This window comes from Carcharhinus amblyrhynchos, chromosome 16, assembly GCF_965287045.1.
Source record: "Carcharhinus amblyrhynchos chromosome 16, sCarAmb.v2.hapA, whole genome shotgun sequence".
Taxonomy (NCBI): domain Eukaryota; kingdom Metazoa; phylum Chordata; class Chondrichthyes; order Carcharhiniformes; family Carcharhinidae; genus Carcharhinus; species Carcharhinus amblyrhynchos.
This window is the reverse complement of record NC_137339.1, coordinates 58,304,889-58,319,879: the sequence shown is the minus strand read 5'-3', so window position 1 is coordinate 58,319,879 and position 14,991 is coordinate 58,304,889. Positions and strand designations below refer to the sequence as shown.

The window sequence follows — 14,991 nt, the reverse complement described above, 5'->3', positions numbered from 1 at the left end:
CCACAGGCAATTGCACAACCGTTCAATTTCATTACTGTGCTACTGGCTGCATATTGTCCACAATTGATACTTTTATTGCATCTGATACAAAAACTAAAGCTAACGTTCTCAACTTAAAACCACATTGCCTGAATACGTTCACTGCACTGCATATCTTTCCTGAAAGCTGGTAGTGATTATATATGTCCATATAGATATGCTTGTTCCTGAGGTTTGAAGGACTCTTCAGTACAGTTCTGCTAAATCTTTAAACAGGAGTAGGAATGTGCATTAAAAGATAATATTTGCAGGGAATCAGAGCACTCATGGAAATGTTTGAACAAAGCAATCTTCTCCCTGCATAAACTATGCCTTTCCAATTTAAATCAGGATTCCTGTTTTGATTCAAGTTGCCCCAGATCTTTGTAATCCCCAATTACAAAGTTAAGATCGCATGCATCAAAAATAACAGTACAACTTCTCGGGAGTTGCTGAGCAATTACAGGATGTGTTGTGCTGGTGACACCCTTTGCTTGCAGAGTGGAGCTAAATTTCATCTCTCCAAAACTCTCCATCAGGCGACTTCTCATTAACAGAGTGAGTTAAAACTGTTTCCTTTGCACAGACAGGCAACATTGTGATAGTACTATCAAAATGCAATTCTAGACCATAAACTATCAAAATGCAATTCTAGACGGGTGGCATGGTAGCACAGTGGTTAGCACTGCTGCTTCACAGCCAAAGGGACCTGGGTTTGATTCCCGGCTTGGGTCACTGTCTGTGTGGAGTTTGCACATTCTCTGCGTGGGTTTCCTCTGGGTGCTCCGGTTTCCTCCCACAGTCTAAAGATGTGTGGATTAGGTTAATTGGCCATGCTTAAATTGCCCCTTAGTGTCCTGAGATGTGTAGGTTTGAAGGATTACTGGGTAAAATACGTAGGGATATGGGGGTAGGGCCTGGATGGGATTGTGGTCCGTGCAGACTCAATGGGCCCAATGGCCTCTTTCTGTACTATAGAGTTCCTATGATTTCTGAAAGTCCCACGGTCATCTTATGGAATTCTATGTTCCTATAAATCTCCTGTTTAAAGGGATATTTTCCTTTCCACCTGAGTCCTTTGTTATCAAGTAAAAACATGAGTACACAATCTCTAGCATTCCTAAGTGCATGTAGTGTTCAATCTAACTCATGGTATTAACAAACAATGAGTTGCAGAATGTCAATGTGGTACAAATGATATGTAATAACAGGGCTTCATCTTTGCTGCCTATTTGTCCTTTGTTACACCCGACTGATTCTTTGTTTTAACTGCAGCAGCTGATTGGCCACATCGCTGGGAAGGTCAATGTTGACTTGGTCTTCAAAATATTTTCTGATTGCTTCTATTTCCTCTTCCCAGAATTCTTTCTCGACACTGAAGAGTGCACCCATGTTGACCTGTCCGAGGCCCTTGATGTTCAGGGCGCCGTCTGCAGGAACGAAGCCCAAAGGAGAGTGTTTGGCGCAGTCCTCCCCATCGATCCTCCGGAACATCCACTCCAGGACTCGGCAGTTCTCCCCAAAGCCCGGCCACAGGAAGTTGCCCTGAGTATCTTTGCGGAACCAGTTGACGTGGAAGATCTTGGGGAGTTTAGAGTTGCTCCTGTGCTCCATGCTGAGCCAGTGCGATAGGTACTTGCCAAAATTGTACCCAAAGAAAGGCCGCATGGCGAAAGGGTCGTGCATAATAACCTTCCCTGTGGAACAATGACAAAAGGGGCAATGAAGAACTGATGCTGAGGGTGACACAGGAACTACACAAGTTTGTTCATAAGGAGATAAACAACACCACAACCTAATCAGCCCATTTCACATCAAGCCTAAAGTGACTGCTTTCTGTTTCATGTAGATAATGAATGTTAGGTTCCTCACTCCACATCTACTTGTATGCCCAGTGTCCCAGTGTTGAATTTTCCAGTGTCCTAGTGTTGTTTTTCCAGCGTCCCAGTGTTGTACCCCAATGTTGTTTCCCAGTGTCCCAGTGTTGTTCCCCATTGTGCCAGTGTTGTTTCCCAGTGTGCCAGTGTTGTTTCCCAGTCTCCAGTGTTGTTCCCCACTGTGCCAGTGTTGTATTCCCCAGTGTGCCAGTGTTGTTCCCCACTGTGCCAGTGTTGTTTCCCAGTGTGCCAGTGTTGTTCCCCACTGTGCCAGTGTTGTATTCCCCAGTGTGCCAGTGTTGTTTCCCAGTGTGCCAGTGTTGTTCCCCACTGTGCCAGTGTTGTTCCCCAGTGTTATTCTCATACCTTTGTGTTCCGCTGCAGCTGTAGCCTCTGATCTCATGGCTGCTCCGATGAAAACACCATGCTGCCAGTTGAAAGCTTCATAAACCAGAGGAACGCCTGGAACAGAATGACCAAGAATGTCTTTGAAATAATGAACTTCAATATACATAAGTGTGAATAAGTATATCTTAGTAGAGGCAGACTAAAGAAAACTTCACATTCTTTGGAAAATAAGAACTAAACTAACGAGTCACAGAGGGGTCTGGAGGTGCACACGTACAAAATTTCAAACTGCAGCTGTGCAGATTAATCTGTCCACAATAAACAACAGGGCATTGAGGTTAGTTACTAACAGGATAGAACTGCAAAGCAGATAAGTTATGTTAAACTTGGAGAGGATTTGTTAGACCATATTGGAATATTGTACACAGTTCCAGTCTCCATTTTATGAAACGGATGCAGGCGCTAGAGAAGTTTAAATAAAATTTACAAGCATGATAGTGGAATTGAGAGGTTGTATTTATCAGGGAAGATGGAAATGTTTGAGGTTCCTTTGTTAAGCAACAGTAGAACGAGGTATGTCCAAACAGAGAGATCTTTAAGATTATGAAAGCACTTAAACAGAGTCAATGCCGTCATGGATCTGCTGATAGGGTGAAATGGGGGTGAAGAGGAAGCAGACTGGTGCAGAATCAACAGTAATATAGACCTGTTGGGCTGAACGGTCTGCTGTAAGTACTATGTGATTCTTATGTAAAATCACACATATATTTTAATACTGTTACACAGTCTTCCCAGTTACAGCCTTTCACTAAATGTCTACTGCCAGATTTCCTGAGCTCCCTCAGCAGCTTTCCAGCACAACACCAACACAGCTGACTCAATCTGACCCAAATGTTTAGCTGTGTTGTTCTACACATTACACTACTGTACCTTTTGGCCTGCGTCCTCCAAAGACAATCCCTTCAATGGGAACTCCTTCAGGAGACTCCCAATCTGGGTCGATGATCGGACATTGTCTGGCAGGAGTACAGAACCTGGAGTTGGGGTGCGAACATGGCTCTCCATCTTCTGGACTCCACGCTTTGTTTTTCCATGAAGTTACGGTGACGCCGGGGGGCAGATTGTCATCGATTCCTTCCCAATAAACCCCTCCATCGCTGGTCTCTGCTACGTTGGTGAAAATGGTGTTCTTGCTGATCGTTTTCATTGCGTTTGGGTTTGTTTTGAGAGACGTTCCAGGCGCCACACCAAAGAAGCCATTTTCTGGGTTGATTGCTCTCAGGTTACCTGTGGGAAGGTCGAGTAAGGGAGGTATTAATAAAGTGACTGGACTTTCACCAGGCAATGCACCTTCGAAACAGAGTAATCACTTTCCTCATTGAATCATTTCACATCTACCTTAAACTATAAAGACAAGCTGAGAGAAACAAACCTTGTTCATCGAATTTCATCCAGGCAATGTCATCTCCCACACACTCGATCTTCCAGCCAGGCAATGTGGGATTCATCATGGCCATGTTTGTTTTCCCACAGGCACTGGGGAAGGCTGCAGCAATGTACTTCTTCTGACCTTTGGGATTGGTCACTCCCAGGATCTGGGGAGGAAGAGGAGAAGCTGATGAGTAAATGATGTCCATTCGCTGACCCGACAGTCTAATCTACATTTCTTATACATACAGCATGGGATACGCAGTGCGTGCCTGTATTCACACTGACACAGGCTGAACAGCCTAGCATTGTTGAGTACTTCTGCACCATTTGTTTTATTCCTTCAATGGATGTGGGTGTCACTGGCATTTATTGCCCATCCCTAAATACCTTGAAATGTGTTCGAGGCCATTTCAGAGGGCATTTAAGATTCAACCACATTGCTATGGATCTTGAGTCGCATACAGGCCAGACTTAGTAAGGATCGCAGATTTCTTTCCCTAAAGGACATTCGTGAACCAAATGGGTTTATTTTTTACAACAATCAACAATGGTTGCATGCTCGCCATCAGATTTTTAATTCCTTTTTTTACTGAATTCAAATTTCACTATCTGCTGTGGTGGGATTTGTACATGGGTCCCCAGAGAACTTCTCTGGCACTCTGGATTACTAGCACTGTGACACTATCACTACCCCACTGCCTCCCCATTTATCTCACATGGCTAATCCCAAATGATTTAAATTCCTCCAGTAATGATACATTTAAACCAAAGTTCAAACATTATTCAGCTTTGTGTGAGGCTGACAAACATGACCTATTGCCTAGCGACTCCTCAGTGGCAGGATTTGCATTTGTATAGCACTTTTCAAGACCTCAGGATGCCCCAAAAGAACATTTCAGAAAATAACGCACTTTTCAAGTATAGTGATGTGGTATCAGAAACATGGCAGTGCACAGCAAGATCCCACAGATAGTAAATGACCAAATCAAGTAGTTTTAGTGAAATTGGTTAAAAGATACATATTAACCAGATAACTGGGGAGAAAAAAAAAATCACCCTTTATCCTTTAAAATGATGCTGTGGAATTTTTTATACCTACAAGACAGTCCACAGATAGCTTCAGTTTAATATCTGATCTGAAAGACGTCAGCTGGACTGTACAGCATTCCTACGGTACTGACTGGATTGTCAAACCCGGATTATGGCCTCAAGTATCTGGAGGGGGACTTGGATCATTCACCTCCGACGGGAGGTGAAAAGACTGTCAATCCAGCAAGACTGACATCTCAATGCAGAGTTTAAATCTGACATTTGCCTTATTTCAGAAGTTTGCTTCTTTCACGGGCGAGAGCTTTATTACAAGCGCAGCCGTTAAAGATGCAGTAAAGAGTAACTCCTGTATTCTTACCAGCATGTGCTCAGCCAGCCAACCCTCTTCCTGAGCAATCCTGGAGGCGATGCGCAGAGCGAAACACTTCTTCCCCAGCAGCGAGTTGCCTCCATAACCGCTCCCGAATGAAATAATCTCCCTGCGCTGAGGTATGTGGGCGACCAGTGTCAGCTCGGGATTGCAGGCCCAGTTATTGACCAGTGGCCCTAAGTACGAGAGATGGATTGTTACTCAAAGCTGGATAAAAATCTGCTGGATCAAAGGAGAAGACCCCTTCTCCCACCCCTCCCCTCCCCTCCCTGCCACCACACGCACAGAATTATCATTCATTCCAAAGATGCTGAATCTAAACTCACTCTTTAGCGGTAAGGGGCATCCGACTGAATGAAGACATTTGACAAACTGGCCAGTCCCCAGGGTCTCCAGTACAGCTGATCCCATGCGAGTCATGATTCTCATGCTAGCCACGACATACGGTGAATCGGTCAGCTGGATCCCGATCTTGGACAGAGGAGACCCCACAGGTCCCATGCTGAATGGGATCACGTACATTGTACGGCCTAAAGATTGACAGGAAGAAAATTGTTGCTGAGACTATTCTCTTTAAATCCTTATAAACTCAAGATTAAGCTCAGATATTGTCACCATCCCAGCCCAGACACTGTCTATTAAAGCATTTACAGCAATACTGGTGGAATAACAAATATCCTGAGTAACACCAAGATAGTTATCTCACCCTTGGATGAGGATGAGGACATAATGATAAGAATGGAGCTCAGAATTTCCTCCTATGATCCAAACACCAAGCTCCCTTTCACCTGTCATTTGTACAACCCATCCTGAGACAGAGAGACGGGGATAAAAGTTCCTTCGATTTTAATTGCATGTTTGGCTGACATTTATCTGGCTGGCAACACATTGGCACAGTGGTTAGCACAGCTCCAGGGTCCCAAATTCAATTCTGGCCTTGGGTCGCCGTCTTTGTGGAGCCTGCACATTCTCCCCGTGTCTGCATGGGTTTCCTCCAGGTGCTCCAGTTTCCTCCCACAATCCAAAGATGTGCAGGTTAGGTGAATTAGTCATGGTAAGTGTACGGATTACAGGGATAGGGCAGGGGAGAGGGCCTGGTACAACACTCGTTCAGAGAGTCGGTGCAGACTCGATGGGCCGAATGGCCTCTTCTGCACTGTAGGGATGCTATGATTCTATGATCTGCATTGTGCATTGTTCATGCCGGCTGCTGCGACTCCCTGGAACGCGCAAGTCTGCCAACCACAGCACTGTAGTTAGGACAGCTGAATGGTGGAGATGGGAGGTTTCTCTGCAATGTAACTATGTCAGAAGCTGGCACAGATAACAGCAGAGATCCTGGCTCCTCCTCAATAGTTCAGGAACCCCTGTCTAATGTATTGTACAGTGTGAGAAGCAGGTGAACAGAATGATTGGATAACTTTAGTGTGATACATTCCACACTGAGGTGTCAATAACTGATATAATCACCACACCTTTTATTGAATAATCACTCACAAGTCTGCATAGAATAGCTCAGAAATAACCCAGATTGAATGAATGTCTGTACCTTTCATACAGTCTGGGAATCGGGCATCGAATGCCTTTTCAAACTCCTTCTCTGACAGCCAGCGTCCGAGCTGGCTTACTCCACTCTTTGCTGTGGGAATGGTGTCTCTCTGTTCAGGGGTTATAATCACAGTTTTACTCTCCACACGAGCAACATCCCGGGGGTCTGTGCGAGCTAACCAGCTGGAAAGAACAAAAATTAATCCAATTCAGTCACAGTAAGTCTGGCTTTAAGATGTCAGTCATCATCACAATTCAATAATACACCCCGACTGTGTGGGGTGATTCAGAATTGAAGGCTGGAACTTAGACCAGTTCCTTCATGTGTCCAAACTGACCGAGATTGAGTGTAATGGATTTGTATTCATGTGTTTGTTTGTGTGTGTCAGTGTGTGCATGTATATGTGAGTGGATCAGTGTGTGCATGTGTGTCTGTCAATGTGTTTGTATGTGTCAGTGTGTGCGTTTGTGTGTGAGTGGATCAGTGTGTGCATGTGTGTGTGTGTCAGTGTGTTTGTATTGTCAGTGTGTGCATGTGTGTGGGTGTGAGCGTGTGTCTCTGTGGGTGTGTCACTATGTGTGTCTATGTGTTTGTCCTGGACTAGTTTTGACCGTCTTTGTAGAAGTCTGCTATAGCTTTAAATTATTTACAACTATAGTCAGGCTTTGAATCTTCTAAATGAATTAGCTTTTTTTGGGTTTGTATCGGCCGTTATACAATTAACTGGTTTGTGTGGCCCTTCATGCCATTTTACAATCACAGGAAATCTCTCCCTTGTGTTGCACGTGTCATTAAGGGCAAAAGGAATGAATGTGAGCACAGTAAATTGTTTGCAAACTGACCCAGCAACGTCACCCAGGAGATATAAGCAACAGGTTTGGTGAATGGAAGTGCCACACTGGTAGAGCAGCAAATAGTCTTCTGAAGCTATTGCTGATGCATGTTGGTAGGACATTGTAGAGTGAGTGTGCTCTGTATGTTACCCTGGTATACCTGAGCTGGGAGAGCTTGTTGCTGATGCAAAATGGAAACTCTGCTGCCTAGTATTGACAAGCTTAATAAAACGTCACCAAAACATGGAGAGGAGAAAGGTACTCACCAGTTCTCATACTTGTGTAAGCGTTTGATCATCCCTTGCTCTTCCATCAGGGACAGAATCTGGTTGTTTTCTTCCTCACTACCGTCGCAGATGTGGATGCTGGCTGGCTGACACAGCTTTGCACTTTCTTCGACAAAGTCTCTCACTGCAGAGCTCAGTGCGTCCAGATCCCCCTGAACCACATTCAGAGGGAGCTGGGGTGCAGACTGGAGCTGTGGAGCCATGGCGTCTTCGAGAAATGGGCCCCCAACAACCTGTAAAACAATCATTACGGCATTGCTTAGGGCAGTCAGAATGTACTCGTGTCTTGATTGTGGCAAAGTATTAACATGAACAGAGTTAAAGAAAAGGAAATTGTAATTCCAATTATTATTTTCCAGCCTGCTGGCGGCATCTGTTAAAATTGTGATTTATTGGAATAATTCATCTGGGTAAATATAACTTAAAGAAATCATAATCTGATAAAATCTGTATTGAAAGGAACATGATTCCCACCATTTAGATTAAAGTTTTTTTAAGTTTGAAGTTTATTTATTAGTGTCACAAATAAGCTTGTATTAACACTGCAATGTGAAAATCTCCGAGTTGCCACACTCCACTGCCTGTTTGGGTGCACTGAGAGAGAATTTAGCATGGCCAATGGGTCTAACCAGCACATCTTTCAGACTGTGGGAGGAAACCAGAGCACCCGGAGGAAACCCACGCAGTCATGGGGTGAATGTGCAGACTCCACACAGACAGTGACCCAAGCCAGGAATTGAACCCAGGTCGCTGGCGCTGTGAGACAGCAGCACTAATCAGTGTGCCACCGTGCCGCCCCAGCTGCGCATCTTTGCACAAAAGCTGCACGTCTTTCTCAGCACAAAGAAGCTAGAGATAATGCAAGAAAAAAGAGACAAGACAAAGAAGGTGGAATAAGAACGAAAAAGAAGTACAACCCACAGTCATATGGAGAAGTAATCTGCGATAAAACATGGTCAAAAGTGTAAATTGCACATTTTGTTCCACATCATCATCTATTTCCATAATCGCTGATAATTACCTTGCAACACACTATATTGAGGTTCACTTACTCAGCTTAAGAGATCTGTCTCAAGAGTAGCTTCAGGACGATGATTTCTTCTTTATTTTCTGCTGTACACCTCGAATTCTGAGGTTCTTCAGGTGTCTGAGGTTTTGCTAAGTCGCCTGTGTCTTTAAATAGTGAATGAGAGGACCTCCCACCGCTCAGGGATAAGGGGGCTCGCCACAATCGTCACTGAGCGGGAACACACCTCATTGATGTTGTAGTTAATACGTAATCCAGGACGAGCAAGTTGTACTCTGCATATCTACCCGAGCAATCAGCAATCAATAGCTTTGAAAATATGCAACCGCCACACCTCCTCATAGGCGCAGTTAATACACAATCTAGCCAATAATCTGTTCCAACAATCAATAACTGTCAAAGTATGCTTTTTTTGCTCCATTCAGCTGAGGTAGGCACCTTGCAATGCTTGCTGAAGCTTCTATTGCCAGACTCTGGCCAGCTCTGATGCAATCTGCGTGTTGTTTTTGCATCCAAAAAGTGCTGTGTGAGCCTTATGGGGTGACATTTCCCATTGATCGGACAGGGCTATCGTGGTTGCTGACCCTCCAATCAGTCTTTGCAAAGCCAGGTTACACCTCCAGAGTTGATGGACCGAAAGCATGGTGAGTGTCACTGTCTGACAATTGGTTAGGAATGGGGGCGCGACTCAGGTGTGGACTCAACTCCACAGCAACTGTGGAGCTTACAATAGAACAAACTGGTGGAAGGAATTACTCCTATCTACTGCCCTTCATTCCCTCAGGATTTTCTAAAGCACCTTATCATCAATTAAGTGCTTTTGAAGTGTTGTCATTATTGTAATTTAGAAAATTCAGATCATTAAAATGTCATGACCAGGTACATAAAAAAATCCAAAAGTCTAATACAATGGTGGCCTTTATATCAGAGGAATGGAATACACGAGTCATACTTTACAAAGTCCTGTTAGATCACTGACCAATTTTTATAGATGCACCATAGAAACCATCCTTTCTGGATGTATCAGAGTTTGGTTCTGTTCTAACCTAGACTGCAAGAAACAAAGGTTTGTGACTGTAGCCCAGTCCATCACTCAAACCAGCTTCCCATCCACTGATCCTGTCTACACTTCCCACTGCCTTGGAAAAGCAGCCAGCATAATTAAGAACCCCATGCACGCCAAAAATTCTCTCTTCCACCTTCTTCAGTCAGGAAAAAGATAAAAAAGTCTGAGGTCATGTACCAACTGGCTCAAGAACAGCTTCTTCCCCACAGTCATCAGACTTTCGACTGGATCTACCATATATTAAGTTGATCTTTCTCTACACCCTAGCTCTGACTGTAACAGTACATTCCCCTTTCCTTCTCCTCTCTGTACTCTACGAAAGATATGTTTTGTCGGTATACCACGCAAGGAACAATACTTTTCAGAATTCCAATACATGTGACAATAACAAATCAAATAAAACGCTGAATAGTTTGGATGATATTCATTACAATGATATTCTGGTCTTGGAGAGAGCGCAGTGTTGATTTAACAGAAGAGAAATTATACAAACTAAGATAATATTAGAGTCGTAGAGTTTTACAATACTGAAAGAGGCCCTTCAGCCCGCCATGTCAGTGCCAGCCATCACCCTCAGTGTACCCAAACAGCTGCCAGAATGTGGCGACCAGGGGATTTTCACAGTAACTTCATTGCGGTCATAATGTAAGCCTGCTTGTGACTAATGAATAAAAACTTTTAAACAAACTTAAAAATTTAATTCATGTTTCCTCTATATTCCTTCTCTTGCAGGCCGGCCAGCAGAACCTACCAGACTTCAGCACTTCAGAGGGGGATTCTCCAACCCTACCACTGAAGAGGCGTCACAGCTTCACCCTCACCTGGCTCTAGTACAGCCACTCACACCTCAGTGGGTCCAATAAGTAGTCAGGCTTCTGGGTCATTCACTGATGAGTGTGTCACAGCTGAAGAGGCACAGCAGGTAGAGGAGGGACGTCCTAGGGAATTGGCACTCAAGGAGAAGCTGGAAGCCAGGCCTTACTGAGCCCCTAGCCAATGATATGCCCCTGGGCCCAGTCATCCCACAGCTGCTGGAGCTACAAAGGCAGAGTTGTGAGCATCAAGAGTGGATAACAGCATCCCTCTGCAGGCTGACTGGAGGAGTCCCATTGCTTTACGTCTGAGGAGATAACTTCAGCATACCAAGACCAAGACTGCGAGAGTGGCACCCGCAATGGAGACCTTGGTGCAGGATTTACACTCCATGGCTCAGCTCATGACCTCCAGGATTGAGGGCACAAGCTCCATGGTGTGGGCACTTGTGGGAATCCACGAGTGTCTGCACCAGAGGATAGTGAGGCTTCTGGACCTCACTCCAGCTGCCCCTGTATCCCATGGAGGACCACTGGGCATCTAAGGGATGAGGATCATCTGGTACACAGCCTGGGGATTGACACCCCAAAGACTCTGGAGGTGTCCTGCCTATCTGAGTGCCCCCCGCTTGCTGTGAGCGACACACTCCAGTCCCCACATGACACAGTGTCACAGTGGTTAGCACTGTTACCGCACAGCACCAGGGACTCGGGTTCGATTCCTGGTTTGGGTCACTCTCCGTGTGGAATTTGCTCATTCTCCCCATGTTTGCATTGGGCCATGCTGAATTCTCCCTCAGTGTATCCAAACAGGCGCTGGAGTGTGGCACCTCAGGGATTTTCCCAGTAACTTCATTGCATTGTTAATGTAAGCCAACTTGTGATTAATAAATAAACTTTTATTTTATTTTACATGCTGATGAGGGCAGCAGTGCAACACCCGTGCTGTCTGAAAGCAGGCCAGGGCCCTCAAGGTTCAAATTCCCCAGGGGATGCCTGCCAAGATCATCGCAGGCAATAGGGTGTGGAAATCAGTCCGTCACCTCAAATTCAGCTGCAGATTATAGGGAAGCACCTAGACATACTGGGAGGGTGAGGAAGATTAAGAAGTGATAGGTACTAAGTTTGCACGGGTGAAAGTGAGCGTTAATGTAGAGAGGTTACCGCTGTATAAAGTTACAAATAATAAATCAATGCGTTCGCTGACGGAGACTCCCCCCCGTCCTTTCATACTGCTAAACTCAGTCAACTCACACACACACCAAGTGCTTCATTCCTGTGGATGGTGAGAATGGCTGTGTGATGTCCCTCCCACACTGAGGACAGAGTGAAGAAGCCCCACTGCAGGCAAGCCCCATCCCCCGCCCCCTCAATCCCCATCCCCCGCCCCTCGATCCTCATCCCCCACCCCCTCGATCCCCATTCCCCACCCCCTCGATCCCCATCCCACGCCCCCTCAATCCCCATCCCCCGCCCCTCGATCCTCATCCCCCACCCCCTCGATCCGTCATCCCGCACCCCCTCGATCCCCATTCCCCACCCCCTCGATCCCCATCCCACGCCCCCTCAATCCCCATCCCCCGCCCCTCGATCCTCATCCCCCACCCCCTCGATCCGTCATCCCGCACCCCCTCGATCCCCATTCCCCACCCCCTCGATCCCCATCCCACGCCCCCTCAATCCCCATCCCACGCCCCCTCAATCCCCATCCCATGCCCCTCGATCCCCATCCCCCACCCCCTCGATCCGTCATCCCGCACCCCCTCGATCCCCATTCCCCACCCCCTCGATCCCCATCCCACGCCCCCTCGATTCCATCCCCCGCCTCCTCGATCCCCATCCCCCACTCCCTCAATCCCCATCCCGCACCCCCTCGATTCCCATCCCCCACCCCCTCGATCCCCATCCTCCACCCCCTCAATCCCCCCCCAACATCCCCTCAATCCCCATCCCGCACCCCCCATTCCCCCCCCCCCTACATCCCCTCAATCCCCCACCCCCTCAATCCCCGGCACTCTTCCCAAGATCCCTTTCATGGAATGAGGCAGGCCCCCTATCCAACCATCGAGACCACAGCAGTTTCATTTTGCATCTCTTCACCTGAGCGGGACTGGCCGTGGGGCTGTCGAGGTGCTGACTGGCTGCCCATCTCGATAAGATGAGAGTGAGATCCTGGTCAGATACTTCAGGGTCCAGCAGTGCCTGAGACCATCATTCCAGCTTTGATAAACCCCGTGATGTTCCCGCTCACTGGCACGGAACATGTAGCTCTCTGTTAGGCAGGAGTCAGACATATTGCTGAGGATGACAGAAGCTTTGTTCTCACTGCAGCTCATCATCATTCTCCTGCAGAGTCAGGCCAACGGCTGCAGGTCCCTGCCATTGAAACCGTCCAACCAAACAGTTAGATAACGGTGGCACTACATCATGAGCTTGACCTTGCAGCCATTGTGGGGGACTTCAGCACCAGCAACTCCCGCTGACCCTGGAAACCACAGGCAACCAGGGCATCCCTCGCTTGACGGCTAATTCTGGTCCTGTCCACTGCCCAGCACTGATCCTCATTCCCCTCAGCATCGTCAGGCCCATCACCCTCCTCATTTTGTGCTTGGCCACCTCCTCCAGCTCTAGTTTCTCTCTGCGTGGCAGCACCATGTTGTGGAGAGCACAGCAGAGCACAATAATGCAGGAGAGCCTCTGGGGGCTGTATTATCAGATACCCCCACACCTCCTCCCACCCTTGACTGGAACCATATCTTCAACAGCCTAATTGGCCGCCCCACTATCACACGCATTGCGACATGAGCATCATTATAATGAGTTTCCAAACGGTGTTTGTGGCCTCCGTTATTAGCCACCTCCTGAGTGGGTACCACTTGTCCGCAAAGAGCCAGCCCTCCAGCTGCTGCTGTTCTCCCTCAAAGACAGTTGGGATTTCTGAGCGGCTCAAGATGTAACTTTCATGGGCGCTCCCTGGGAAACGGGCGCAGAGCTGAACAAAGCGCATTGTGTGGTCGCAGACAGCTGGATGTTGGCTGGCCCGCCCGGAACAGCCAAAGAACATAGGTCTTTGCATCGCGCTTTGCAAACTGTATTCGACAGAATGCATGACAACAAGATCTGCATCCTGATGGGGGCACCTCAGAAATGCTGCCGGACCAGATATTAAACAGGGGGAGTGGTGCCAGCTATCACCAGCCTACCTTGCCAGGGGGTTCTCACAGTGCGAGCTGTGTACCCCTCAGGCTTGAATTGGAAAATGCGACTACATTCTTGGGGCTTGGCGTCCTGAAGGTTTAACCTTTGACCCCAGACTGTGCAACTGGATCTAGCTCTGTATATTAAACTGGCATGCTGGACTCTTCCACGATTTGTCCATTAGTCGCTCTGGCAACAACATTTATCGTGATGAGATACAGCTGAATCTTGAGAGGTTTGCAATTAGCTTTTCAAACAGTTCCCTAGAGGTAGCATCGTTCTTCAGGGCCTTCAATAAAGTGCAGTGAAGCAGCCCTGCATGAGAGCAATCCAAGCCTCTTGCTGCTGTACCTGAGTTCGAGTTCTCAATGAATTTAAACTTCCTGCCCAGTAGCGCCCTCTGGCCTCACATCAGAGAGTTGCAGGTTTCACTGCATTCATCCTCCCCCAGGTGAGAGAGTCTTTATGCCTCATGAGGCAGGGTAGCTCCCCATCATTGAGACCCCATCACTGCCCTTGCAGCCTGGCCTCTCCCAAAGCAAGGCCCCTGGACCTCAGTCACCCAGCTTGCAGCTCCCAGTATGGAAGGGCACCCACTCAGCTGTCTGAACCCAGCACAGAGGAACTAGCAATTGATGCCTGCTTGGCAGCCAACACATCCCCTTGGAGCAAGGGGCAACCTTATATGAAGAGAAGGAAAGGCCCCTGAATGACCCACACATAACTCCCAAACTTTTCTCCCTCGACAGCGACAGTGACCCTCAGCCCCCATTCTCCTTGGTGCTCGTTGTATGTTAGATTGCCCGAGAAATAATGGCTGCCTGAGCACTCACCTCTGCTATCTCCCCTGAGGTGACAGCCCCAATTCACACTTATGAGCGGTTGTAAATACAGATAATGGGGGGATGCCATTTGGGTGGCAAAGTAGCACAGTGGTTAGCACTGTTGCTTCACAGCTCCAGGGACCTGGGTTTGATTCCCAGTTTGGATCACTACCTGTGTGGAGTTTGCATGTTCTCCTTGTGTCTGTTAGGGTTTCCTCCGGGTGCTCCGCTTTCCTCCCACAGTCCAAAAACGTGCAGGTTAAGTTGATTGGCTGTGCTAAAAATTGCCCTTGGTGTCCTG

At 47.2% G+C, this 14,991-nt stretch overlaps 1 protein-coding gene across 3 annotated transcripts; it reads right to left on the bottom strand.

Moving 5' to 3' along the window:
- Positions 1 to 658: 658 nt before the first annotated feature.
- Positions 659 to 8,948, bottom strand: LOC145354036 (phosphoenolpyruvate carboxykinase, cytosolic [GTP]-like). 3 transcript variants are annotated; one of them, XM_080205141.1, is made up of 9 exons: positions 8,816 to 8,948; positions 7,743 to 7,996; positions 6,644 to 6,825; positions 5,421 to 5,624; positions 5,083 to 5,270; positions 3,676 to 3,838; positions 3,174 to 3,530; positions 2,262 to 2,357; positions 659 to 1,715 (listed from the first exon to the last, which is right to left on the bottom strand). In XM_080205141.1, exons 2-9 carry the CDS (start codon positions 7,964 to 7,966, stop codon positions 1,261 to 1,263), a joined length of 1,869 nt encoding a protein of 622 aa, XP_080061267.1. In that variant the 5' UTR covers positions 7,967 to 7,996; positions 8,816 to 8,948; the 3' UTR covers positions 659 to 1,260. The 3 variants fall into 3 exon arrangements, with proteins under 3 accessions (XP_080061267.1, XP_080061268.1, XP_080061266.1); XM_080205142.1 differs by having other exon boundaries at positions 8,785 to 8,909; XM_080205140.1 differs by lacking the exon at positions 8,816 to 8,948 and having other exon boundaries at positions 7,743 to 8,011.
- Positions 8,949 to 14,991: the final 6,043 nt, after the last annotated feature.